Source organism: Eleutherodactylus coqui, chromosome 9 (assembly GCF_035609145.1).
Source record: "Eleutherodactylus coqui strain aEleCoq1 chromosome 9, aEleCoq1.hap1, whole genome shotgun sequence".
In the NCBI taxonomy this organism is placed as follows: domain Eukaryota; kingdom Metazoa; phylum Chordata; class Amphibia; order Anura; family Eleutherodactylidae; genus Eleutherodactylus; species Eleutherodactylus coqui.
This window is the reverse complement of record NC_089845.1, coordinates 146,408,853-146,434,627: the sequence shown is the minus strand read 5'-3', so window position 1 is coordinate 146,434,627 and position 25,775 is coordinate 146,408,853. Positions and strand designations below refer to the sequence as shown.

General features: G+C 43.1%; 1 protein-coding gene across 1 annotated transcript in view; it reads right to left on the bottom strand.

Moving 5' to 3' along the window:
- The window catches only part of LOC136578489 (polyamine-modulated factor 1-binding protein 1-like), a 372,216-nt gene that overhangs the window by 55,686 nt on the left and 290,755 nt on the right, over positions 1–25,775 (bottom strand). Inside the window, exons 23-24 of the mRNA XM_066578603.1 lie at positions 11,105–11,198; positions 7,773–7,834 (exon numbers count right to left, since the gene is read on the bottom strand). Of these exons, the coding sequence (XP_066434700.1) occupies positions 7,773–7,834; positions 11,105–11,198 (156 nt within the window). The remainder of the gene's footprint in view (positions 1–7,772; positions 7,835–11,104; positions 11,199–25,775) is intronic.

Here is a 25,775-nt window from a genome sequence, read left to right as displayed (position 1 = left end):
TTTTCCTCCGGTTCTGCTGCAGATTTGAACCTGCTCTTCTAGACTAATGTAGAAAAACAATCCTATAATGCCATGTCCATGTTTGTAGTCCCAGTAGGCCTGTGCCTGTAGGTGGCCCTGAGGAAAGGGCAACTGCTAAAAGAAGAGTGTGCCTATGAATATGCTGAACAGTGTGGATTTACATACCTACCAAGAGCTTTACTCGATATCTAAAAAGGTTACAGTTTGATACATTTGTTGTGTGCGGCTGCTGGGATGTTATGATCTGAAATATTGCATAAATCGTATATAATATATGTTTGTACCTGAAAAGAGAGCAGTGAATAGTGGGAAGCCAGAGGAACCTCTGCAGCTTTTATTCCAGACCGTAATCAGGTCTACACTCTTTATCCTATAGCCCATTGGCAGTCAGCAGACTGCCATAAATGGAATTGGTCTGTTACAAAGAGTGTTGCTGCAAAGTGTGACTCCCCACTCCACAGGACATGGCAGGAACATGCATGACATGGTTACCCATTCAATGGAATGGTCTCCAATGCATTTAGAAAAAGAGTAGAGATGAGCGAGCATGCTCGGTAGGGTCAGTTACTCGAGCGAGCCTTGCTCATCTCGAGTAACTGCCTGCTCCTCCGAGCGTGCTCGGGGGGGGGGGGGGCAGAGGGGGAGAGAGTGAGAGAGATATCTCTCTCTCCCCCCCTGCCCCGCTCACCTGAGCACGCTCGGAGGAGAAGGCAGTTACTCGAGATGAGCGGGGCTCGCTCGAGTAACTGACCTTACCGAGCGTGCTCGCTCATCTCTAAAAAAAAGAGTCATCCTGCTTCTTGTGGATAGAATCCTATTATAGAACACCTAAATATTAAGGAGTTGTCATTTATGTAAAAGCTAGAAAGGCTTTATAAAAATTATACACAATACAGTCTAATATTTGGAGGTCATCCGATCACATAATTATTACAATATATATTATAATAATATTATTAATATATTATTTTTATCATTAATAAAAAATATAATTTTTATTTTTGGTAACAGAAGTAACAAGGAGGGAGGAATCATTCATTGAGGGGTATTAATATTTTAGGGCCAGGCTTCTATCCCAGATAAAAAAAAATACCATGTATACGAGGACATGTTCCACTGCTCAGTGTTAAGTTTGAACCAAACGCCAAAGCATCTCATCCGGATCAGAATTAATAGTTGTCCGCAAGGACATAAAATACATATTGAGTGAAAAAGTAGAGAACACAACTGACAAGAAGAAAACTAAACAGTTGGGAAAGAGAAATCTCACCCTAGTCTAATAAAAAAAAAACCCTGCCTTAAAGCACGATGCTCACCCTGATAAGGGCGGCTCTGTGTCCAGAACCAGCATCTATCTGAACTGTCCATAGATGGAAAAGGAGAAGTCAGTTGTCAGTCACGCATGAACCCCTTGAACAATTAATCCCTCTGTTGAAAGAGTCAAAAGATCTGAACGTTATTATACTGAAAGGCAAATTCAAATCACAGCGGTACAGAAGAATTTTGGAATATAAATTTATAACAACTTTGGACACTTTCAACAAAGGGTTAAATTGTTCAAGAGGGTCCCTGTGTGACTGGGAAGTATAAGGCATCTATAGCACAGATAACACTTCAGACCTGATGATCTCCTAACACTAATTCAGGAACCATAAAACCTTCACTTCTATGTTTGTATTACTGTTGTAGTATTTTCAGTGCAAATTAATCACATCCTTGTCTGTGCCTTGTCAGAAGTATGAGTGTATATATGCATGCCTCTTCGAATCTATTTCATTTTGCCTTGATGAAGGACCCTGTCTAGGTCCGAAAACTCGCATTAACATCATGTATTTTTGTTGGCCATTGAGAGGTATCATATTTACAAGATTACATAGTTTCTTTTGCTGGGAACAATCACAACCAGACTAATACATTTGGACAACATAGACTTAACTGACAGAGATCACCGGATGACCATGGACTGGGCCAGAACTTCACCTTCCAAAGGAATAACCAGTGCTTTCTAAAAGAAAGGGCCGGAATTTCTATAATACACTAAAGGCTGATTGCCCGACTCAGGACCCGACCAATCAGTCCCCACAGCAGATCAGTGTTTGCACATCGGTGACGAATCGGTCACGTGATGTCAGTCTGGATGACATCATGGTTGTGAATTTTAACCCCTGTGATAAGCAGTCTCTGTGGTAGACAGAAGCGTCCATGTGTTCCATCCTCCTAATACTCTTACGTTGGCAATAAAGCGGTAACAATACAAGAAAACAATTATTCTAAAATGTAATAAAAGAGGGTAAAAAAAAAACTAAAGAAAAACACAATACAGTAATACTCAAAGTCCCCCGAACATGAGATGAAAATTTCCTTCCTCTTGATGTATATTCCATCTCCCTGTGCTTAACTCAGCCGTGTTCTAATCAGAGCTGCGACACGTCTGCAGCATTTCCTATTGCTACCTGCTGTGCTTTGCCTCACAGTTCTTACCAAAGTGTATTTCAGCATCCTTAAAGAACAGCGCTGGGTAAACATGGCTGCCATCCACACATTCCGTGTCGAGCCGAAGCCAAATTGTCACATAAAGCAGCGTCCGTTTCCGCTTCAAGAAGCAAACCTGCCATTTCGTCTTATCACTGGGCATCTAGGTATGTGCTTATTTCTTCTGAGAACATGCTGTGCCGGTATAGCACACTCAGTTGTGACTGCCGTATATTAATGAAATTGTAATGGAAAAAGGAAATTGCATACAACTAGTAATATCGCCCCGACGTATACATCATTTTTGTTATGTTTTGTCACAGAATCTTAAATTTTTTCCCTATCTTAACTTCCACAAACACAAATGACAGATTTCTCTCCATATTCCCGGCAATGACATTCGCCGTAAATTTAATTTATAATAGTGTACCAAGTATCCAGTGCCGCACTGTCATTGAGATTATTGAAATGATAGTTGTGTGAGATGATCTATCAGTCCAAACTGCAGGACTTGGACCAATCTCGTCTATATTAAAATTACCTGCGCTGTGAGAAAGCCATAACTCTTCCTCTTTCTCTTACAAGTTTGCCTTCTGTTTGGAGTTTGGTGAATAATTGCATTCTGCTGATCAAAAACAAATTCTAATGTACTCGGCACACTGTCATTGATCACTGGAAGCATTAATATCCAATAAAAAATATGTGCATGTTTCCAACCAACGCTGACATCTTCATAATAAAATCCTCTGCTCTCGGGCCACTGTATTTTTATGCTAAGATCACAATTTACTAAAGTGCAGTGCGAAAAACCCTGCAATTAGATTCTATTACGTTCCCGAGCCTCAGTTCCTCACTTTTGAAATGATTTATGTGCAGGCTGCAACTTTAATGTAATTTCGGAAGAGATGAGTAACTGGAGCCGCGGAATACTAAGCTCTTCCCCAAGAAAAGCCGAATGCTTAATTCTAGAATATCACCTATATGCAGAGCGGTAATGAGGAGTCGCATTCAGATCTCTTGGCTATCAGGGGCTTTATAGGTCCAATCAAAACGCTAGGTGGTTTCTAGGATTCTCATTTTGCTTATGGTGGCCATGTTTGCAACAGACGGTACACAGACAGCACATTGGCCCGTTACAATCAATGAGTTTACAGATTTGAGTCCTTCGACATGGTCTGCAAAAAAAAAAAAAATGCAGCCTGTCCTATTCTGTCCTGTACTTCTTGGACGATGGTCGGCCCAGTCGATTGAATGGGTGTGCAAAAAGTAGAGGGTATCTATGTGCGCTCTGTTTTCGAAGAATCATTGCTAAAGCAAAAAAAAAAAAAATGGGCATGATTCCCTTGTTTGCACGTGAGGAGAAGAAAGAAGTAAAGAAAGACACAGGCGAAGCACAGAGATGCAAGATGGACATATGTATGGATTAAAGCTGGTCCGTTTTTTAATGCACCCTGAGCAGAACAGTCTTAAAGAAAGCCTTACATGATTTTTGAGCACCTGTAAATTACGTTATAGGGCTCCAACATGAAGGAACGCTGACACCGGGGAGCTGTGTTTGAGGCCCAATGCACACAGGCGGATCTTTTCTGTGGAATCCGCGGTGGGCATCTGTCCACGGGATCCGCAGCAATGTCCGTTCATAGGATGTGGTGATTTGCGCTCACGGAGGAAAAAACAAAATCGCAGCACGCTCAATTTCAAGGCCAATGGATACGCAGCCTATCCGGAATGACAATTCTGGAAAGGTTGCGGATTCCACATCATCGCCTAGTGATAGCGTGGGGAAATCTGTACTGCGCATGTGCGCCGGCCAGCACATCTGCGGTACAAAGGAAAGAAGACACGGACAGGTACACAGGGTTGCCGGCTGTGGGCACGGGTGGATTCCGCACAGGATTCCCTATGCGGAATCTGTGCATGCCCGTGCACATTCGGCTTCATACTGAGCACGCTGCAAAGTTGCCACATGCACACAGTGTGACTCTTTTCAGCTGGCTATGTGCACGCTCGCTCCCATTCATCTATATGGGAGAATGCATGCACACAGTCGGCTTAAAAAAGTCACACTGTGTCCATGCGGTAACTTTGTGGGGGAACAGTGCTGGAATTGTGTGCTCAGTGAGCATGAAACACGGGTCCCTGAGCTCCCAGTTCCTTCATGTTATGTAATTTATGGGCCTCAAACGAGATGACAGGTTCCCTTTAACCCATTAATGTCACGCCCCCCCCATTTTTGTTTTTTCCTCCCCCATTTAAAACTCGTAACTCCTTTATTTACCCATTGACGTCACTGTATGAGGGCTTGTTTTTTGCGGGACGAGTTGCATTTTTCAATGGTGCTATTTAAATTTCCTTTAATCTTGTGTCTTACTAGCATTCTTTCACAATAAAAGGAATGGGGCTGAATTGTAATATCAGACATGAATGGAGGCATTTCTAGAAATACAAGTATTTTCCCGTTTTTAACTAATCTTATCCCAGCACACTTCTCTCTGTAATAGGCCGCTTCCAGACGAGGGTATTTCAGATCTGTATTTAATCCAAGGTTTGTGGACCGTAGCACAGAGCTAATAAAACTCTATAGGTCTATTCATATCTATGTTTTCTTATCACAGCTGTTTTTAAAATATGCAGCAATTAACAGCAATATTTCCCGAAGAGCAAGCACCCCCCCCCCCCCCTTACCCGGTTGAAGACCCTCATTAAAATCTAACTTTTATGTAACTAAATTAAAATACTAAGAGGCATAGGAATTAAAAATACAACCCCCTGCCTAGCAAACCTGGGAGCGCTGAGCCACCTATCATATATATCATTCGATGCTGCTGCAATCTGCTGTATACTGAGCTTTATAGAGCGCTCCTAGATCGCTAGTAGATATACAAGGTATCAAGCAGGTCACTGCAGCTGACTAATGACTCTGCCTGAATAATATCGCCAGCTCTGCCTGTTTGAGCAAAAAAAAACATATTAACCCCCCCAACATGTTCTGCCAACTTAGTGGCGTCCTCAGGGGTCGGGGGTTACTAGGAATAAACGGTTGGACACACACACTGTAGTTTTTGAATGCTCATAAAATGTATTTGGACAGTCCAGATGTTCACATTGGGCAATGTTTTGGGCTCACTGCCCTTTATCAAGCATATGAAGAAAGTTGAAATATTAGGGGTTATTGATTACAAAATTCGGCCTGATAGGGCTAACATCTCTTCATACCATATCACAGGACCTTTTTTTGACTATCTGACTCATTTTTTGGATGTTAGCCATATCCAGGCTGAATTTTGTAATCAATAGCCCTTATTATTTCAAGTTTCTTCATATGCTTGATAAAGGGCAGTGAGCCCGAAACATTGCCCAATGGGAACATCTGGTCTGTCCAAATAAATTTTATGAGCATTCAAAAACTACAGTGTGTGTGTGTCCAACCGTTTACTTCTGATATCGATAGCAGTCTTAAATGTAGGGACTCTGGGACACTGCACCACGTTCGACCTGCATGAGGGAGTGCTACCAAACACAGTTTTAGCCATTGGGGTTACTAGAAGCGCACCCACATAAATGACAGTGGTCATATAACATAAGGGAGGGATTCTCCCCTTTGACTGACCAGTGACAGACACTGCATGCTGAGCAGCCAATGGAGAGAAGGCTAGTGATGTAGAACAAATCCTTAAGCCAATCGTACAGAATGTCTCCCTCATATACGGCCAATCCCGATGTGTGATGATAGCAGTTTGACCTTTCCGAGCATGCTCAGTGTGTCCCTTCCAGGACTTTGATATTTTTTCACTTCATTTTATGATGCATGCTCAGTACATAAAAGCTCATACTTAGGCTGATTTGCCCATGGCTGCAATTCAGCAATATTCTGTCATTTATAGAGCATGCCCAATTTGCATAACTTCACACTTTAAAAAAACTATCTTATGACCTTGGTGTTGTGAAAAGGGATTCAGTAATGGGCTCCATTTAAGGAGAGGCTGGAACTTCCACTTTACGAGTAAGAGCCCCGTGGGCTTAAATGATGGATTTCCTTATTGAGCATTCATTTGAAACCAGATTTTGGAAACACTATTCAGTAATGTCTTTACATTAGAGATGAGGCAGCATACTCGCTAAGGGCAATTTGCTCGAGCGAGCATTGCCCTTAGCGAGTACCTGCCTGCTCGAGAGAAAAGGTTCGGGTGCCGGCGCGGGGGAGCGGTGAGTTGCGGCGGTCAGCAGGGGGGAGTGGGGGGAGAGAGGTCTCCCCTCCGTTCCTTCCCGCTCTCCCCCGCAGCTCCCTGCCCGCCGCCGGCACCCGAACCTTTTCTCTCGAGCGGGCAGGTACTCGCCAAGGGCAATGCTCGCTCGAGCAATTGCCCTTAGCGAGTATGCTCGCTCATCACTACTTTACATCCTTCCACACTAGTCCATAGTGCTCCTACTTAGAAGGGTTGTACCACGATCACAAGTTATCCGCTGTCCACAGTCTCAGCCAGGAGACCCCCACTTATTCCCTGTATGGGGTTCCAATTTACCCCGTCCTCCTTACTGCACGCTTACTGAACCCCAGTAGTAAGGAGGAAACTGAATGGACTGCTGGTCATGCAAGCTCGCTCCTGCTCCTGTCACTATCAATGGGACTGCCAGAGACCGCTAAGCAGCAAGCGCTTGGATATTTCCATTAGCCCCATCGAAATGACCAGAGCAGTTGCCGTGCATCCTCAGCCAGCTCTTCATTCATTCTGATATCAATGAGGGACGTGAAGTAACCTCTAAACAACAGGCAGGGGGGAACATGGGACCCCTCTTCTCCAGACTGGTGTGGTATCGGTTGTTGAGACCCCCACCGATTAGCAAGTTATCTCCTATTTTGTGGATAAGGGAAGACTTATAATTCAGGTACAACAGGCGAACCCTGATAGGAAAAACATTTAAAGGGAGAAAATAGTTGTGTTTTTTTTTGTTTTCTTCAACCCAACAGATTGCAAAATGTGATCATGGAGTGCTGGGACTACAGTATGTGTTAGACATCTGGAGGTTTAATTAAAACACCATTCTTTAAATTATTTATCGGATGTGCTTTACTAATTGTTCTTCAGAACATTCCAAATAGAAAGGAAAGGAATGGCTGAGGGCTGTCAGTCTCATGAATACCGGCAGTCATAACAATAGAATGGATCTGCATTTCTGTCAGTCCTCCCTGTGTTATTAGCAATGCTCCGGGATGTTTTTAGAATGAAATACAGCACGGATCAGACTTTTAAATGAAATAAAAGCATGCAGGTACTTACTCTTGTGTTTCCAGCTGTCTTTTAAGTTCTGAAAGTAATGCTCGCTGTTCAACACCATTTTCCTTTACAAACCGAAAAACATGAAATGGCTTTCAGCATTAAGGCATCCAGAGTTTTAAGGCTAGCGAGTGAAATTATTATGCTGGCGCTGCTAGTTCTTTTTTACTTCTCTAATTCTACTGTATATAGCGCTAGAAAATATGACTTGGTCTATACATGCTCCGGGTGCATCGAAACAACAAATCATGGTTGGCCACCGACAGAAGGGGTACGTTACGGAGGCAGAACCTCTTGTTGTTAATGTAGCCGTGTAAAATGTTCAAGTTTTGCATTAATCATTTTCAGGTTAAATGTAACACTTTCTGATCTCCGTCTTCATTTCTAGAGATGAGCAAGTATACTCGCTAAAGGCAATTGCTCGAGCGAGCATTGCCTTTAGCGAGTATCTCCCTGCTCGAGACGGAAGGTTCAGGTGCCGGCGGAACGGAGGGGAGATCTCTCTCTCCCTCTCTCCCCCCCGCTCCCTCCTGCTGACAGCCGCTACTCACCGCTCACCCGCACCGGCACCCGAACCTTCAGTCTCGAGCGGGGAGATACTCGCTAAAGGCAATGCTTTGCTCGAGCAATTGCCCTTAGCGAGTATACTGGCTCATCTCTACTCATTTCCAATGATGTATGAGCGAAGAACTTAAGTTTTAGCCTTGTTTTTTATAACTGAGTAGTACAGGCAAATACAAAAAAAAAACCTTTTGTCATAAATCTGATTAGAGAAAATAACTTCCACTTCTCAGCCACTTCTTTCCTTTCCTTGCACTGACCACTCACTCTGAACGTACTAGTAAAATCCCTACACGGAGGTCTTTACGCGGAGAGATCAGATTACACCTGTTGCCCATAGAAGTCTAAGGGCTAATGCCCACAGACGGATTTATGCCGCGTTCCCTGCGGTGTAAATCCACGGCGGAATAACGCAGCTATTAAGTTCCGTTGAACCTAATAGTTCAGTCCTCACATGCGGGATTCTGCCGCAGATTTACGCCGCAAGAAAAAAATGGCGGCATGTTCTATTTTACTGCGTTCTTCCGCAGTGAGAAGTCTCCATTAATATAGTATTAATGGAGACCGCGGAAAAACGTGGTAAAAAGCACTTTTTTCCGCAATCGCCAGCTAGGACTTTTTAGTTTTTGTGGGCATGAGCCCTAAGGAGAGGGGAGGAGGAGGAGAAGGAGGATGAAGCAGCTGCAAAGAGACACTGGCAACAGAGACAAACACAGACGTGTCTGCAACTACCAGTAAGTGTTGTAAGCTCAGTTAAATCCAAGGCTCACATCTACACTTCTCAGTACTGCTGTATAATGCCCTCCATGCTGCTGCTTCAGAGAGTGTGATAGGTAGTAATAGGGGAGCAGGATCTCTTATTCTCTGTGTGTGCTGTCATAGCACCTAGTCCACAGCCACAACTCAAAGAAAACTGAGAATTAGAGATTGAGCCTACAGAAGGGGAAAACTTCAGGAATGAAATCATAAAGTCTACAAATGCAGTTATTCCTCATGTACACACACGACAGCTTATTCTGCAAATTTATCCCAAAGACTAGCTATGCTTTAATGAATTGCTACTTAAGATAGATAACCTGAAGATAGATCATTGTTTGATGGGATTCTAAGAGATGCTATCCTGGAGTAACCCAATGAGAGTAGCTGTATAACCTCACATAAGCAAGGTTCACAGTCAAATCTGTGTAATCAGCTCACTTGAGCGGGCTTAACCAGTCCATAGCGTGCTTGGAGAGGATTCAGATCACAAATCCAATACCAATGCAATGGAATGGAAAACGAAAAAACTCCAGCGTCATCCCAGACTTCATTAAAATTTCCTTTTTTTGGGGTAAGTCTTTAAAAGCCAGAGCGCAGTACACCTCTTACCATGGTCATTTGCTACTCTAAAATGGCTTTCCTTCATCACGGCATCCCTGAAGATTCGGGAGCCGCCGCAGCTGACAGGTGAGTTGCGGCAGGGAGCAGGCGAGAGCGGGAGAGAGCTCTCCCCTCCGTTCCTCCCACCTCTCCCCCGCCGCTCCCCGGCGGCCCCCGAATCTTCAGGGACGAGCAGGGAGATACTCGGCTAAGGCACATTACTCGAGCGAGTAGTGCTTTAGCGAGTATACTCGCTCATCCCTAGTTATGATTTTTTTTTAAGTGGGGTGCAAAAAATGAAACTGAAAAAAAGGGGCCATATCCTTACGGGCTTAATAATACTCACTCTGATAGAGTCACCGTAACTTTACTTCCTTTCTTGAGTGTTACAATGTTGCATGGTTTGGTCACTAATTACTTCAGAAGGGTTGCTGATTCGGGGATTATTGTGATTGCCAGAATTGGAATCAGGAAGGAATTTTTTTCTCTAAAATTAGGATCATTGGGGGTCTACCTTATTGGAGGTGCGGTTCCCTTTCTCTGGATCAACATTGCGGGATAATAGGCTGGATTGGATGGACAAATGTCTTATTTTGCGCCTTACACACTATGCTGCTATGTTAATAGTCTATGCCCAGTAAAATCCTTTAGGCGCTGATTATGAAATGTTTTTACTTATAAATCCAATTTGGAGCTGGAAGGTTTTTTTTCAAAGCCGGTATAACATGTTTTAAAACTAAATATTCCATAAACAGGAGTAGAGATGAGCGAGTATACTCGCTAAGGCACATTACTGGAGCGAGTAGTGCCTTAGCCGAGTATCTCCCCGCTCATCTATAAAGATTCGGGGGCGGCGCAGGCGACAGGTGAGTTGCGGCGGGGAGCAGGGGAGAGAAAGATCTCCCCTCCATTCCTCCCCACTCTCCCCCACCGCTCCCCGTCGGCCCCCGAATCTTCAGAGACGAGCGGAGAGATACTCAGCTAAGGCACTACTCGCTCGAGTAATGTGCCTTAGCGAGTATACTCGCTCATCTCTAAAAAGGAGCTCATTATGGAGGACTGTGTGGATATACTCATATAAGGTATCCTAGGTATTAAATCAATGACACCACTGATGTTTAACCCTTTCCAATCCACTGTCTGACGTCTGAAGACATTCTGATTAAAGGCTGTGCCACTTCCGATGTCGGAAAACGTCCAGCAGGGTATTCTTACTGTATATTACTGGCCACTCTGTTGTCGGAGGCCTCTCCAGCATGTACAATACCGCAGTACTAGCTCTAGCCCGTAGGTGGTGCCATTGTATAATGGCAGTAAGAGAAAACCCCCTAGGAAACCCTGAATCCAAAATTGGATTGCAAAGGGTTAAAGGCATCAAACAATATATCACGTCTCGATATAAAACACACTCTTACCTTTAATTGTTTATTTTCGTTTTTCACCTCTTCCATCTCTGATGTAACTCTGTTCACCACTGCAGACAAAATCTCTTCTCTCTTTTTGAAGCTGCTGCAGAACAAAACACACAGGTAATCAATTACATGTAACCTACTTTATATGTTTTCTTGCATTCGCAGAAGATGACAATTCTAGAGCATCTTTTCCTTCCTCCAGGACATGTATGTATATTTCGATAACGGGGGAGTTACCACTTACCCATCAATGGTATGTATCCTTAAACAGTTCAACAATCGGTGTAACAATTACAGACTGTGTAGGGACAAGCTCTATGGACAAAGCGAATGGTAAGGCCTCATGTCCACAAAGCGGGTCGGATTCCACATGCGGGAGCCCGCAGTGGAAGCCGACCCTGCCCGCATCTGAGGACCCTGCTTACCTGTACGGATCTTTTACTGTACTTTGGATGTGTGCGTAAGTGCCAGCCGACGCCCTGGCACACATGCGCAGTACTTCAATGGAAGCCGTCCGTGCGGGAACCGCTCTGAAATGAAGCATGCTGCGATCTGATTTCCGCACCCAAATATATGCAAATCAGATCTGCATGCTTTAATTCAGGTACGGACGCCCATGTTTCCCTATGGGCAGCTTGAATTACGGATCATCCACACGGACTCCGCAATTCAAATCCACCTGTGGACATTGGGCCTAACATGTATTCATATAGTTCCAGGAGAAGTGACAGAGGAGCTACCTAATACAGACTTCTTGAAAAGGTGCTCCACTCTATTGGCTTCTATAGGCTTTCAGTGACTATAATAAAAAGATCACCAGTTTCTGTAAAAAAAATGTTGCAATGTATATTAGTCAAATCCTGTTTTTTACTTATTAAAGGGTTATGTCAGTAATAACAAGTAATCCCCTATTTATTGGATAGGTGATACCAGTAACTGCTTGATCGGTGGAGGAGGTGGCCAGGTCAATCCAGTGGGTCGTTTATGGGTATTTTACAGATGCCCTTCTTTGGACTGACTGTGTGGACGCCTGCCTCTTGACGGGCACCCCACACATGGTACATCATTTTCCTTTACTTTTTCAACCACCTATCAATATCCCTTAGCCACCTCCTTAGGAGACCCTGTAGTTCTAGCACTAGTCCACCAATCCTCTTACTTATTTACCTAAAAGATATTTTTGTGATGAAAAATCTCTCTACTGTACTGGCCAGACGTTCTCCCCCTTCCTTATAATTTTCTGACCACTGCCTGTTGTCATGTGAAGCCTGTTTCTATTAACACAGACGCCTACATGAATTACAGGAAGTAGAGGAGGGCTATGGCTCATGTGGCCCATAGAAGTCTATGGAGAGGTGAGAGGAGGCGGAGGAGTTAGATAGACTCACACAGATGATGCAGCAGGTAACAGAGAATCAGATACAACCTGCAGAGGGGAAAACTGTTGATAAATGCAGGATACAAGTCACATAATTGCCGGAAATAGCATTACCCCTCATGTATACGCAAATGGCAGCTTATTCTGAAAAGTCACCAGGTACACTTTAAAGCGTCTATGACTCATTACAGCCATTCTGTCAGACCCATAAGGGGCTAATGCCACCCTCCAGGCTCCCCTTCATAATGCTCATTTGCCTTAGCATATTTGTGACAGTTACCCGATACTCTTTTCCTCAATGATGTTTTAGTAATTTGTGTTTTATAATCATTCTGTCCTTGCTGTAATAGATATCCAAGCACTGACTTTCAGGTAAGCCTGTGAAAGATTTGTGTCTCAATGCAGCAGCCAATCAGAGAAGGCAGAACTGCAGGGGTAGGACAGAGCAGCAGCCTGAACCAATAAGGAGACAGGGGGTGTACATCAAACTACCCTCAGACTCCCTGTAAACACTGTAGATAAACTGCGGCCATAGATGACAGCTCAAAACTAGTGCTGCTGAGCTAAAAAGCAGCCAAAGAAAAAGCACAGGGGAAATTAAATAGCAGGTCAGCATCAAATTCAGGTACTGTGTTAGAAATCATTTGAAGGTCATGACTGAACAGTTACTGCGGGCATTAAATTAACCCACCATACAGCCTTTTGAATCAGAATGTAAATGTTGCATATTCAATATGCACCTCCATGAAGTTTTACCTATTTAACAAAATTATCTGTGCTTTATGGATCTGCAGGGTATTAGGTGTTTACAGCACCCATTAGTTTAAAGGGGTTTTCCAGGCTTTTTCAACTCACAGTACATGATCGATGGGGACCCATCGCTCGGGAACCCCATTCATCAACTGATTGTCCAGCCCACTGTCAATGCAGCAGGGCCAGACGTTGTAATCAGTGGTCAGGGGCAGAAGTGAAAGTATTGGCTTAGCTCCCACTGAAATCAATGGGAATACTGCACTTCTATCATATCACTTCTATCCAGCAGGAAGTATGATAGAGGTGCAGTATTCCCAATATGGTCAGGACTGAACATCGAATCCTCATTGATCAACTACTGATAATCTATCTGGAGCATAGATCATCAGTTGTAAAAGCCTGGAATAACCCTTGTGGCAATGCAGTACATAGAATGGCCTGTAGGGGGGTGTAAACAGGCCTTCTGTGCACTGGAAGGTGTGCTAATAAGGATGGACAGCTGTGCGAGAGTGTCTGAAGGAACTAAAATCTCCAGACACATTCAGTCCAAAGCTGGAAGCTGGGGAAGTTGGCTAGAAGCCAGAGTTTGAGGTTGTAGCAGCAGCCATCAGGAACTGGTAGCCTGAAGTCCAGTGCGGACCAGTCTGGGCCCGTCACAAGGTCAGACAGAGGAGGGTGCCCTCTAGACTTAATAGTGATTAAGACACTGTGGCATGTGAAACCTGAAGTCATTGTATGTTCCACGAGTGTTTGCTTTGTATGAAATAAAAGCTGGCAGCCACCAGAATTTGAGGTCCTTCAGTGGTCCTGAGCCTTTATGTTTGTGGTGCCAACCATCCTGAATGGAGAAGATGGTGCTCCAAGTAAGGGAGTAACCCCCAGGTTGCCACATCCTTTATCTCTTTTTAAACATTTCCCAAATATCTGTGTTTAATATGCGCCATTGCCAATTTTTACATAATGTAGTGTCCGTAGGCTTGTGTTAAGGCTATAGAAAAAAAAAAACCAAAAATAAATTGCAATTAACATTCATCTTATAATATACCGTATATTCAAAATGTTACAGTTACTAAAAAAAGAGAGAAATGCTAAAAAAAAAAAAAAAAAACATAAAAAAATTGCAAATCAGCCAAATGCAATCTGGTCTCAAGCATAAAATACAGGGGTCATTAAAGGGCAGTAATACGAGACAACAAGTTTGTGTTGACAATATGAGAAATTGTATACCATCCGAAGGAGGCGGGCAAACGTGTCACATAGATTGTATATGTAGCCTTCTTTGTATTATTTGTATTTCCTACTTACATCTGAAGCTCACAATAAATCAAAAACAAGGCCAAAGGATTTGTATATTAGAAACACAAAAGCTGGAAGCACTTCTCCGAATGTATAATTTATGACTCTGGTTTCTCCAGTCCTTGGAGCAGTCGCACTATAACACTCGCATTTGTTTCTTTGTGTAAACTTTGGTTGTTGTTTTAGATTTCTTAACAAATAGCGAAAGTTATGTAACAAAAACTTCCCTGCCCGCCGTTTGCATTGTGCGGTCTTGCCAAGTTGGAAAACCCGATGTGACAGGGGGAGTTTAGCTATAATGAACTTTAATAAAAGCACTTAAGCACAGGCAAAGCGCCTCAATAAAACCTGATGACATCATAATCTTTCCTGTTGTAAACTGCAGCGGTCCCCTTCTTAAACACGAAATATGAAACATTTATAGGAGTGGATGAAGTAGGACCTGTAAAATTCATCTTCTGAGTATTAACAGCTTATTCATTATTTGTTTCATGTTTTCCTAACATCCTGTTTCAATAGCCTATTACTTCTATATTGTTCTTCAGCCACATGGACTCGCACATTCCTGCCAGCTGAGATAGCTTGATTTATAATAATGATATCCCTGAAATCCATATGTTTGAATGTATCCTGTGAAAGTAGTTACGGGATGTCCGCTTACATACATCACAATAGGCTGCAGCCAGGAGAGAAGTAAATTAAATGTCTCGCATCTTGGTCGCTTTTGCAAAGACAGTTAAACTGGGAACAGAAGAAGGTGCAATCTATATTTACAGGACGCAGTGCGAAAGAAGATTAGTGGGGAACAGACGGTCATTTATTTATATGGCGCACTTTAAACTCCCCTCCAGGATCCCTAAAGGGGCTTTACTTCACCTTTTGCATTATTTGATCATCTCGCACAGTACCGTACTTCTTTTAAAGGGTCCTTCAAAAAGAACAGACCTTGAAAGGGGTTGCCTCTGTAAGACATTGCCTTTCCATATGTCTTGTAGGACATTAAAGAGGGGGCTCCTCTGCTTGAGTACTTCCAAAGTGGAGAATGGCAGTACTAAGAGCAGATCTTGCTTTGGTCAACCAGTTCCCACAGTGCCATGTAATACTATATTTTCTTTGCAGAGGCCACAATCTGGCAGGTGCAGTGGTAACGAGTGCTGACTTTGCTGGGTAATAATGCAGGAACGCAAGACCAGGTGAGTAGGAGACACAGCTGCCCGGACTCCCCATTACCTAAACTATAAGCGTCATAACTGGCATATGTAGTTTCGGTCAATGAAATATGCAGTTTTCAGGGACCGGAACTGTGCGTATTCATTCACTAGGTATTGTGGGCTTATTTGCACGCATATTCAACCAGTCTTTCACGCATGCAAAAAACCCCACAAGAAGGCCCCATTGTTTTCATGTATAAATACATATTGACTGTGTATTTATGCGATCCCATTGACTTTAATGGGCTATTTCAGTCCATGATATGGACCAAAATAGGACAAACAGCGATTTTTTTCACGGCCATAAATACGCAAGTGAAGAACGCATGACTGGATACCCCAGTGCAAATCAATGGGGCTTCAGCTTTCCGTATTCCGCAAGTAAAAAATATGGCTACAATAAGTAGTACAACTACGCCGGTGTGGGTGAGCCCTTACTTTGTGGTGCCTAAAGTTGATGACAAGTTCCCTTAAAAGTCTACTTTGTGCTCTCCTAACATGTTTATCCCACTAAATACTTATGTTTTATGAGAAGTAACCCTCCTGGAGAATCTTTTCCCATAACTTTGTGTTGTGCCCTTCCTTTGTTATTCCCCCTAGAAATGAATGAACAATAATATAAAGTTACGATCAGCGCTCAGGTAAATTCCATTCATATTTGTATTCAGAAATAAGGAGGGAAAAACTCACCTGGCGCCTGCGGTCCGACCCAACTAATGGGGGTCCATCGCTGCACCTTGTGAAAGAACGTCCCTCCTAGTTTTAGTGGTAGAGCTTACTCCTTTAAACCAGAATCTGGCGAACTGCTGGACACCTTCACCAGAAGCCGGGGCAATAACAGAAGAACAAATGTATAAAAGAGAGTCCGGCGTTCCTTAGGGAGCAAGCAACAACTTCTTCTTTCAAAGTGTTAAATTCACTTACTTTCTTGGGGGGTCTCCATGGAGGGGGCTCCAATTAATGAATACATTGACAACTGCGTGTTATCAAATGAGGGTGTACCTCTACAGAATCTTGAACTAGCAACACGGATTGGACAGTTTCAGAACACCCCCAACAGGTAACACCCAGTTGTCAATTTATTCATAAGTTTCTAGAAGAAATAACAGAGGAACGGCACAACACGGTCTTAAGAAAAAAGGCATTTCAGGGGTGCAGACAGGTCCTCTTAAAAATATATATTATAGTTAGGCACCAAAAGCCTTATCAGCTGCTTAGAAACCGTGTCTAACTGACTGCTCAAACAATTGTAAACCATAGCACTTATTCTGTGAGTTAAAGCAGATTTTTTATTTCATTTTACCCCCTATCGGAATTAATAAATTGTTAGATTACTTTAAATGACATCACCAAGTATTCTTCCCCGATGAAGTCCTGTAAACATGTCCCATGAGCTACAGGCTCGATTCACACGAACGTATATCGGGATGGAAGAGACAGGAGCAGGAACTGAGCTCCCGCCCCCTCTCCACCCCTCTGCACTATTTGCAATGAAAGGAGGCGGGATGGGGCCAAGTTCCGAGAATTAGCCCCACCCCCGTCCCGCCTTTCCTCATTGCAAATAGTGCAGAGGGGCGGAGAGGAGGCAGAGAGGGGGCGGGAGCTCAGTTCCTGCTCCTGGCTCTTCCATCCTCCCCCACCTGCAGATGAGGACGACGTATATCAGCTCGGCGTTAAAACCGAGCCGATATACGTTCGTGTGAATGCCCCCTCAAATGTAGACTCCAGACCAAAGACGTTCTGATTAGGGCTGTTATTGGCTGCAGCAGTCATGTGGGTTATAAAGCCATGTGAAACTTCAGCCAAAGAAAAAAAAAAGGTCTGCCAGATTACGGGGGCAGCAATATGGAAACTGCTGTTCACTGGAGAGGTGAATATAGTGTTTTTTAAAGTGTTTTATATAATAGACCCCCCCTACTGCCAGCAATGTTAAATAGATCAGAAAATCCTTTTAACCCTTTAAGGGCCAAGCTGTTTTGTACCTTAAGGACCAGACACTTTTTAGGGATTTTACCCATGTGGCGGTTTTACTGCTCTATTTTTTGTTCCTTTAGCTACCAATATTATTTTTGCTGCGTTTTTTTTCCCGTGACATATAGGACTATTTTTTTAGATCTTTTTCACTGACTTTTTTTTCCCGTTTTTTAGTTTTATTGGGGGTAAGAAGCTAAAAAAATCTTTTTTTAACATTTATAATTTTTTTTTAAATTATTTTTATATTTACACTAAAATAAAGCATGGGAACGGGTTCCTCTATTTGTTTCAGACATTTTGATATATAGTATGTATGGTTTTGGTTTATAGGGCGCATACGGCGACGGTTTTTGTTGGCGTCTGCTTTGTGTTATTCTCTTTCTTATGAATGTATTGTTTTATTCTGTTGTTTTGTTTTACTTATTTATGTAATTGTGTTTTTTACTATCTATGTCCCCCATGACGTCATATTTCCTCTGCGGGACATTCACATTTTTTTTTTTTCTTTATTTGACACTTTCCCACTGTAGCTAGGGCGTCCATAGGAGCCCTAGTTACAGGGGAAAGCAACCCCTGTGGTGACATTAGTCACTTGCAGAGCTGCCAGGGTCTAGTCTGACCCTCCAGCTCTGCAGTAGCAGGGAATCCCAGGAGGTCACATGACCCCCCGAGGCTCATGTAGTGAAAGTACATCTTACTTTCACTTTCCCCATACAGTGATCATTGAGCACTGTATATCGGGGAAGAAGAAGGCAGGAAGGGTTAAAAACCCCTCCTGCCTTCTGCTCCGGGTTATCAGCTGTCACTAACAGCTGATAACCCGTTCCTGCCTCTGACTGATTACAGAGGCAGGAGACTTAAAGCACCGCTGTAATTTTACTATCGGCAGTGCTCTAAGCCCAGGACCAGCCGCCGTAAATTTACGGTGGCTGGTCCTAAATGGGTTAAAGGGGTTGTCCCGCGGCAGCAAGTGGGTCTATACACTTCTGTATGGCCATATTAATGCACTTTGTAATGTACATTGTGCATTAATTATGAGCCATACAGAAGTTATAAAAAGTTTTTCACTTACCTGCTCCGTTGCTAGCGTCCTCGTTTCCATGGAGCCGAGTAATTTTCGCCGTCTAATGGCCAAATTAGCCGCACTTGCGCAGTCCCGGTCTTCTTCTTTTTTCAATGGGGCTGCTCGTGCTGGATGCCGGCTCCCTGTAGCTCCGCCCCGTCACGTGCCGATTCCAGCCAATCAGGAGGCTGGAATCGGCAATGGACCGCACAGAAGCCCTGCGGTCCACCGAGTGAGAAGATCCCCGCGGCCATCTTCATCAGGTAAGTAAGAAGTCACCGGAGCGCAGGGATTCAGGTAAGCGCTCTCCGGTGTTCTTTTTTAACCCCTGCATTGGGGTTGTCTCGCGGCGAACGGGGGGCTATTGAAAAAAAAAAACCCCGTTTCGGCGCGGGACAACCCCTTTAAACCGAAAATTATGTCCCCATTCAATAGGCCTAACCCTAACCCCCCACCACCACCACCTTGATGACACTCCAACCATCTCAAGCAACGCAGAACTAAACACCAAGCAATAGTTATTTATATGCAAGAATCGTCATGTAGCCAATTTTTGGTTCAGACACATGTAAGCCGATACACAGCCGTGTGTACCCTGAACCGGTGAACTAAGGTTCACGATTATAAAAGTCAAGACAAAATAAACACGGCATGGATGAAAAAACAAGAAGAAATACACAACCATCAAATATTGCACTTTCTGTGTTATCAGAAGGCAGAGGAAGCTAACTCTTCTCCGTTTTTATTCTTCTTGGTATAAAGCAATGCACTGGGTACGGGGTAAAATTCCATGACAGTACGACTCTAGAGACATCTTTGATCATTCGTTGTGATGCATAAAATATGTCACAGCTGTACCATAAAAGATATCAGCCATCAGGCATGGCTGTCATTTGCCCTTGCTGGTTTATATGCGGGGAAGGGAGAAAAAAAAGTCAGCTTTTCTGTTTTGTACTTCTGTAGAATTACTACCAAGGATAAACACAAGCTATTTAGACTATGCACATATTATCAGCCTTCTGCTTCATTTCAAACGGAGCCTCGTCATAAAATAAACATGCTAAGGAGGACGGCTCGGGCGGATATTTCTTTACAACATACACCATTTCGTATGTTGTTATAAGCTGTGAATATGTTAAGGGCTGCTGGAGAGCTAGCCTCAAAAAAAAAAAAAGGATTACACATTTCCCGAGAGACCGGTCTCTTTCATTCGGTTCTCTGTGATGCACGCATCTTATTTTCATTCAAAATCTCATCCTGGGTAACAAAAGGCTCAGTTATGACTACAAAAGCAAAGTGGCAACTAGAAATTCATGACATTTGTCTCACAAAAGGCAAAACCAGAAGGCAACAAAATGGGCTTCCCCTATACCGTGTGTACATTCCATATATAGATTGGGGATCGGGAATAGGAAAGGGATTTGCCTGCAGTCCTCTGCTTTATTAAACAACCGTCGGCACCGTACTTTTGCTTGGCTGTATGAACTGGGATTCGCTGTGTTATCTTCTTCATATTGTCTGGCACTAAACAGAAAACCCGCGGTATAAGTGTAATGCTGAACAATTCGACCAAGACTTGATATCCTTAAATACAGTACTCTTAATGCTGTTTCACCTTTTTGAAGACACTAGTGATTATTAGGAAATGATAGTACCAGTGTTTCTGGTGGCGCCATGAGTCACACAGCTGTGCTACATGCACGTCACGCACACGGCACTGCTACATACATTGTTCATCCCATACAACGGGGATCAGAAGCAGCACAGCACTAAAGATGAAGCACTTATGATAGAGTCACTGTCATGCTTCGACCCTAATCACAACGGTGACGCTCATCCTGAGTGAATGACTTACATGCTCCACCTCTGATCACATGACTGTGACGCTCATCCCAAGTGAATGATTTACATGCTCTGCCTCTGATCACATGACTTTGATCAGGGGTGGTGCACATAAGTCACAAACCCACTCACTCACACACGGACATTAGTAGTTTGGTTGGGGAATCTAGTCAGAATTGTTACCATTAGCCACTCGAAATGCTCATTCTTTTATAGCACATCCAGCAGACTGGAAAAATCCATTTAGAGCATATCCAGATGGGTTGGAATTTGCTGTGGAATGTTCATAGTGGACATTCCACCGCAGATTCACAGTGCAAAAGCCATACCATTTGGTGCAGATTTTAATGAGGATTTTGGTGTGGAAGAGGTGGAATCAGCACCAAAAATCTGATGCTATAATTGATATGCTGCAAATCCAGGATTTTTTGTACAAAAAGACTTTGAAAATGTTGTCCACTTTGCTGTTAAAGTAAAGGCCCCGGATTTTCTGTGGAGAGGGTCTGTGTGGAAAACACGTGGCAACTCAACTCTGAGTCGAATAACTTTAGGGCGCGTTCACACACGCAGTGGATTTTCCACTTCAGAAAAAAATCTTCAGCAAAATTTGAATCATTTGGTGCGGGTCCGCAGCAGTTTGCATCTGTTCAATTTAAATTTAATTGAAGGGGTAAAATCTGCAAATCTAAACCAAAATCAGCAACAAAAATCACCATCCAATGGTGCAGATTTAAACACAGATTTTGGTGCGGATTTGCTTTGGAAAATCCGCTGCTAGAGATGAGCGAGCGTACTCGGTTCGGGTGTTTTTGCACTCGAGCACCTCTTTTTCCGAGTAACTGACTACTCGGACAAAAAGATTCGGGGGGCGCCGGGGGGCGGCGTGGTGGAGCGGTGGGTAGCAGTGGGGAACAGGGTAGAGCTCTCTCTCTCCCCCTCCCCACTCCCCTCTGCAACCCCCCGCTCACACCCGGCGCCCCCCGAATCTTTTCGTCCGAGTAGTCAGTTACTCGGAAAAAGCGGTGCTCGAGTGCAAAAACACCCGAACCGAGTACGCTCACTCATCTCTATCCGCTGCAAATCCACTACATGTGAAGGCATCCTTAAAGGGAACCTGTCATGTCCCAGCAGCACCAGAAACTAAATTATGGTGCTATTAAGGGACGTGACAGGGAGTTGGGTGATGTATTATTTTATACAAGCCGCCGTGTGCGATCTTCACCACCGTAAGAACCAGGAAGTGGGTGAGTATAAAAAATACATCCCCGGCTCCCTGTCACCTCCCTAACAGCCACCATAACTTTGTTTATAGTACTGTCGGGGGGTGACAGGTTCCCTTTAAGCCCTTACGTAACTACAGTTCTGGCCCCCTATAATCTGTACCACCTTGCTGCTAGCTAGAATACACTAATATTGTATAATACAAAAAAAGTAACAATTACACAGAGACATTTGGTGTTTGTATGGAAAATGAATACTAGAGCACGGTGTATTTTGTAAAGATGTCCCGCCTTATTATTTTTCTCCACAATGTACATACAATATACTGGAAGGAAAAACGTAGGTAAAACTACTGCAGTAAAAAAAAAATATCTCATTGAATATTACAATAAAAATGTCTATTACTGACAAGGTTCATTTTTTATATGACAGCTAGACTAGCTGGGAACAAAACTGCGTATTCACATACAAGTTAATTATACTAATATCAAGAATTCTACTTGCTGTCAATGAATGAACGTTTATCATTCCGTCTGCTGTATAGTTGCTGAGCAGGCTGAGATGATTACTAGCTCCAACAGCCATTCAGTAACTTTATTAGTTTGGGCTGGTTGGGATAAGTGTCAGCTCAGCCAGTCACTCAGGTTCTTTCTTGAGCTATTCATTCCAGCTCCTCTGAACAGAGGTGCTGGTTATGCTGTGTGTATACTGGCCACACTGTTCCAGAGGAATCTTTAGTGAAGTCCTCAATTATACATTCAGTATTGGTGATTCAGTTAGCTCAATACTTCAGGATTATTTAGTAGCAGTAGGTTAGTGTAGCTGTCATCAGGCAGTTTTGGATGGTCTCCGATCTCTCTCTTGCAGTGGGGTCACACTTTTTAGGGCGGGTGCTCCACTTAAGTCTGGTTCGGGTGGTTCTGGCTATCTTGTCTGTGAAAGCCTCTGTATCTCTCTATATTCAGTCCTGTTATCTTTAGTAGATCTGAAAAGGCCCCTAGAACCAGTGACCAGTTTTATTCTGTCTTTGTATGCAAAATCAACACTAGTTGATCCAGATGTAACAGCTCCATTCAATATCTATAGGGCTCTTTCTCTCAGTCTCATAAACTGCAGTCATGTAGTGAGGATGAAAAGGGTATAGAGACCCCTGTTCTAGTGATTGTGGGAGTCTTATTGATCAGACATTTATGACCTATTCTGTGGATAGGTCCTAAATAGCCATTGGCCATTGGAAAACCCCTTTAGCTTAAGTTCCTACAGAGGAATTTTGTGGCGAATCTGACACAATCTGCGCCTAGTCCACATCCCATTACTTTCAATGGAAATCCGATGCATCTGCACTGAAAATTTTGCATTGATTTCTGCTGTGTGAACATACCCTTAATGTACTTTATATTTGCAAACTCTCCATTATGGCACTTATTAGCCATTTAAAGGTTTTCAGTCTTGAGAAAACAGTGAAAAATTGTAACATAGATGATATAAGTAAGCTGTGTAACTTTTAATCATAGAGTGATTAAACTTCCCTTACATAAGGTTTGCTGGAAAACCCAATTAACATCACCTATTCTCTCATTAAAATAGTCCCTGCAAACCACGCTGCATAGGGTTGAAATGAGGGCATGCACCTCGTCATGAAGCTGTCTCTAGGAAGAGATACTGGGCTTTCAGAAAAGGAGTTACATATTAGTATATTTTACAGCCTTATTGAATAGAGAATGGTATAGCACTATTTTTGAAGAGAAAGGTCTAACTTTTAAAGACCATTCGGCCCACAGTATGTTGTCTACTGATGTGGGACCTTGCTCCAGATGCACTAATGGTTATCCGTGTGTATATAGTCCAATGTACGGTATGGCCATAAACAAGTGTACCAGTGACTCTGGGGCAGATTTATCAATCTAGCAAAAATGCAATAAAAAAAATCACAACTAAAATACACATTGTCTGATATGTAACATGTGATGTGGCATATGGGAACATGTAACAAGTGAAGGGCAGTGATAAAGGAGGTGGCCGAGTGACACAACATGACCACTGTGACCGTAGCATCGGTCTGCGCATTATTGACTTATACAAGCTGTTACCTACACTATTTTTCCATCAACAGAGCTGAGTGAGAGCTTGTCTTTGGCAAGACGAACTGCAGTTTTTATTGGCAGGATTTGAGGTTCATATGACTTTTTGATTGCTTTTTATTCCATTTTTTTGCGAGGTGGGATAAGCAAAATTAGAGTTTGCCTTTTTTCATGGTGTTTACCATCAACGTTAAATAATGAGATAACGTTTTTGTTTGGGTCGTTATGAAAGTGGTAATACCAATTTTGTACCATTGCATCGGTAGGGGTAAAGGAGGGGGGGGGGTTAAGTTTTTAAATTCGTTAACATTTTCTTTTTTTGTAGTTTATTTTATTGCCACAACTTCAGTCACTTCGATTGTTAAAGGGGTTGTGCCAAGATAGACTTTTATCATCTATGCATAGGATAGGTGATACAAGTCTGGTCATGGGGGCTCTTGCAGTGTCCTCCTCTTCTTATTGCTGCATCCCACCCGCTGTGACATCAAATTGAATGGGGAGAGCTGGCCGCACATGTGTAGCCGTTGACCCATTCTTTTTAACAGGGCTGACAGAAATACCCAAATACAAAGCACTCAACTACTTCAATTAGTGGGGAAATGCAATAAGGTTACAGAGAAAAGGACAGGGAAAACGGAGCTCCAATTTTCAGGATTGGTGGGGGTCTCATCGGTGAGCCCCCCCACTGATCAGACTTTTATCATCTAAGTGATAAAAGTCTATCTTGGTACAATCCCTTTAATAGAATACACTGCAATACTTCAGTATTTAAATGTGTTTTACAAGACTATTAGACCTGGCCTCTGCAGGGCTAAATAGGCTTCCGTAAGTGATAGACCTGGAGGTCATTGTGATGAAATATTGCAATTAATAGAGATTCTCTTTAAAATAACCTGTAGTCTGCGAATAGGGAAAGCACAGGGAGTTTTCTTTTGACCAACTCAATTCCCCCAAAATTATGGCATAGGGAATGTTTCTGACAATAACACTATATTAATGGAACTGCTTTTACTACAGTTCCCGAATATTCCCCCATAGGTTTTCTAAAATGAACCTGCTCTTTAAATGACTTTAAAGGGTATTCCACCCTAAAACATTTACTACCCATTTACTGAATAAGTGATAAATGTTTGATTGGTGGAGGTACAATAACTGAAACCCACATCAATTTGTAGAATGGGGTAGCAATTATTCCCTGTTTTACTCATCTGCACGAAATGCTTGAGGATGTGTACCACTACTCTATTCAAAGTCTACATGACTGACCGAAACAGTTGAGCCCCCCACTGGTCTAACCACTAACACTCATAGCACTCAGCATACACTTAACATTTCCACTAGAAATCTTTAAAGGGCTTTTACCAGAATTAAAAGTTACTCTCTCTCCCCAGGATAGGGTATAACTTGCTGATCAATGGTGGTGTCACCACTGAGACCCTCACGAATCCTAAGAACAGGGATCCTGTTTCCACCTCTTCTTGGTCCTGTGTGGATGCTTCTCCCACCGGCAGTGACAACACACTGAATGGAGTGTTGGCCAAGCATGCGCAGTTGGCACTCCATTCATTTCAATGGGGCTGATAGAAATACCCAAACTCTTGGCACTCTGCTACCTCCCATTGAAAAGTAAAAGTGTGGCAGAGCGCCTGTGTGACTGTGGCCTCCTTCATTCTCCTCCTTTTTGCGGAGGTGCAGTGATATAGACAGGTACACAGTACCCCTATTCTTGGGATTGGTGGAGATCTCAGCAAGTTACCCCCTATCTTTTGGATAGCGAATAGCTTGTAATCCTGGTACAACCCCTTTAATCCCGATCTAAACTGAACATGTTCTGGAAAAAAACGAGGTCTACTCT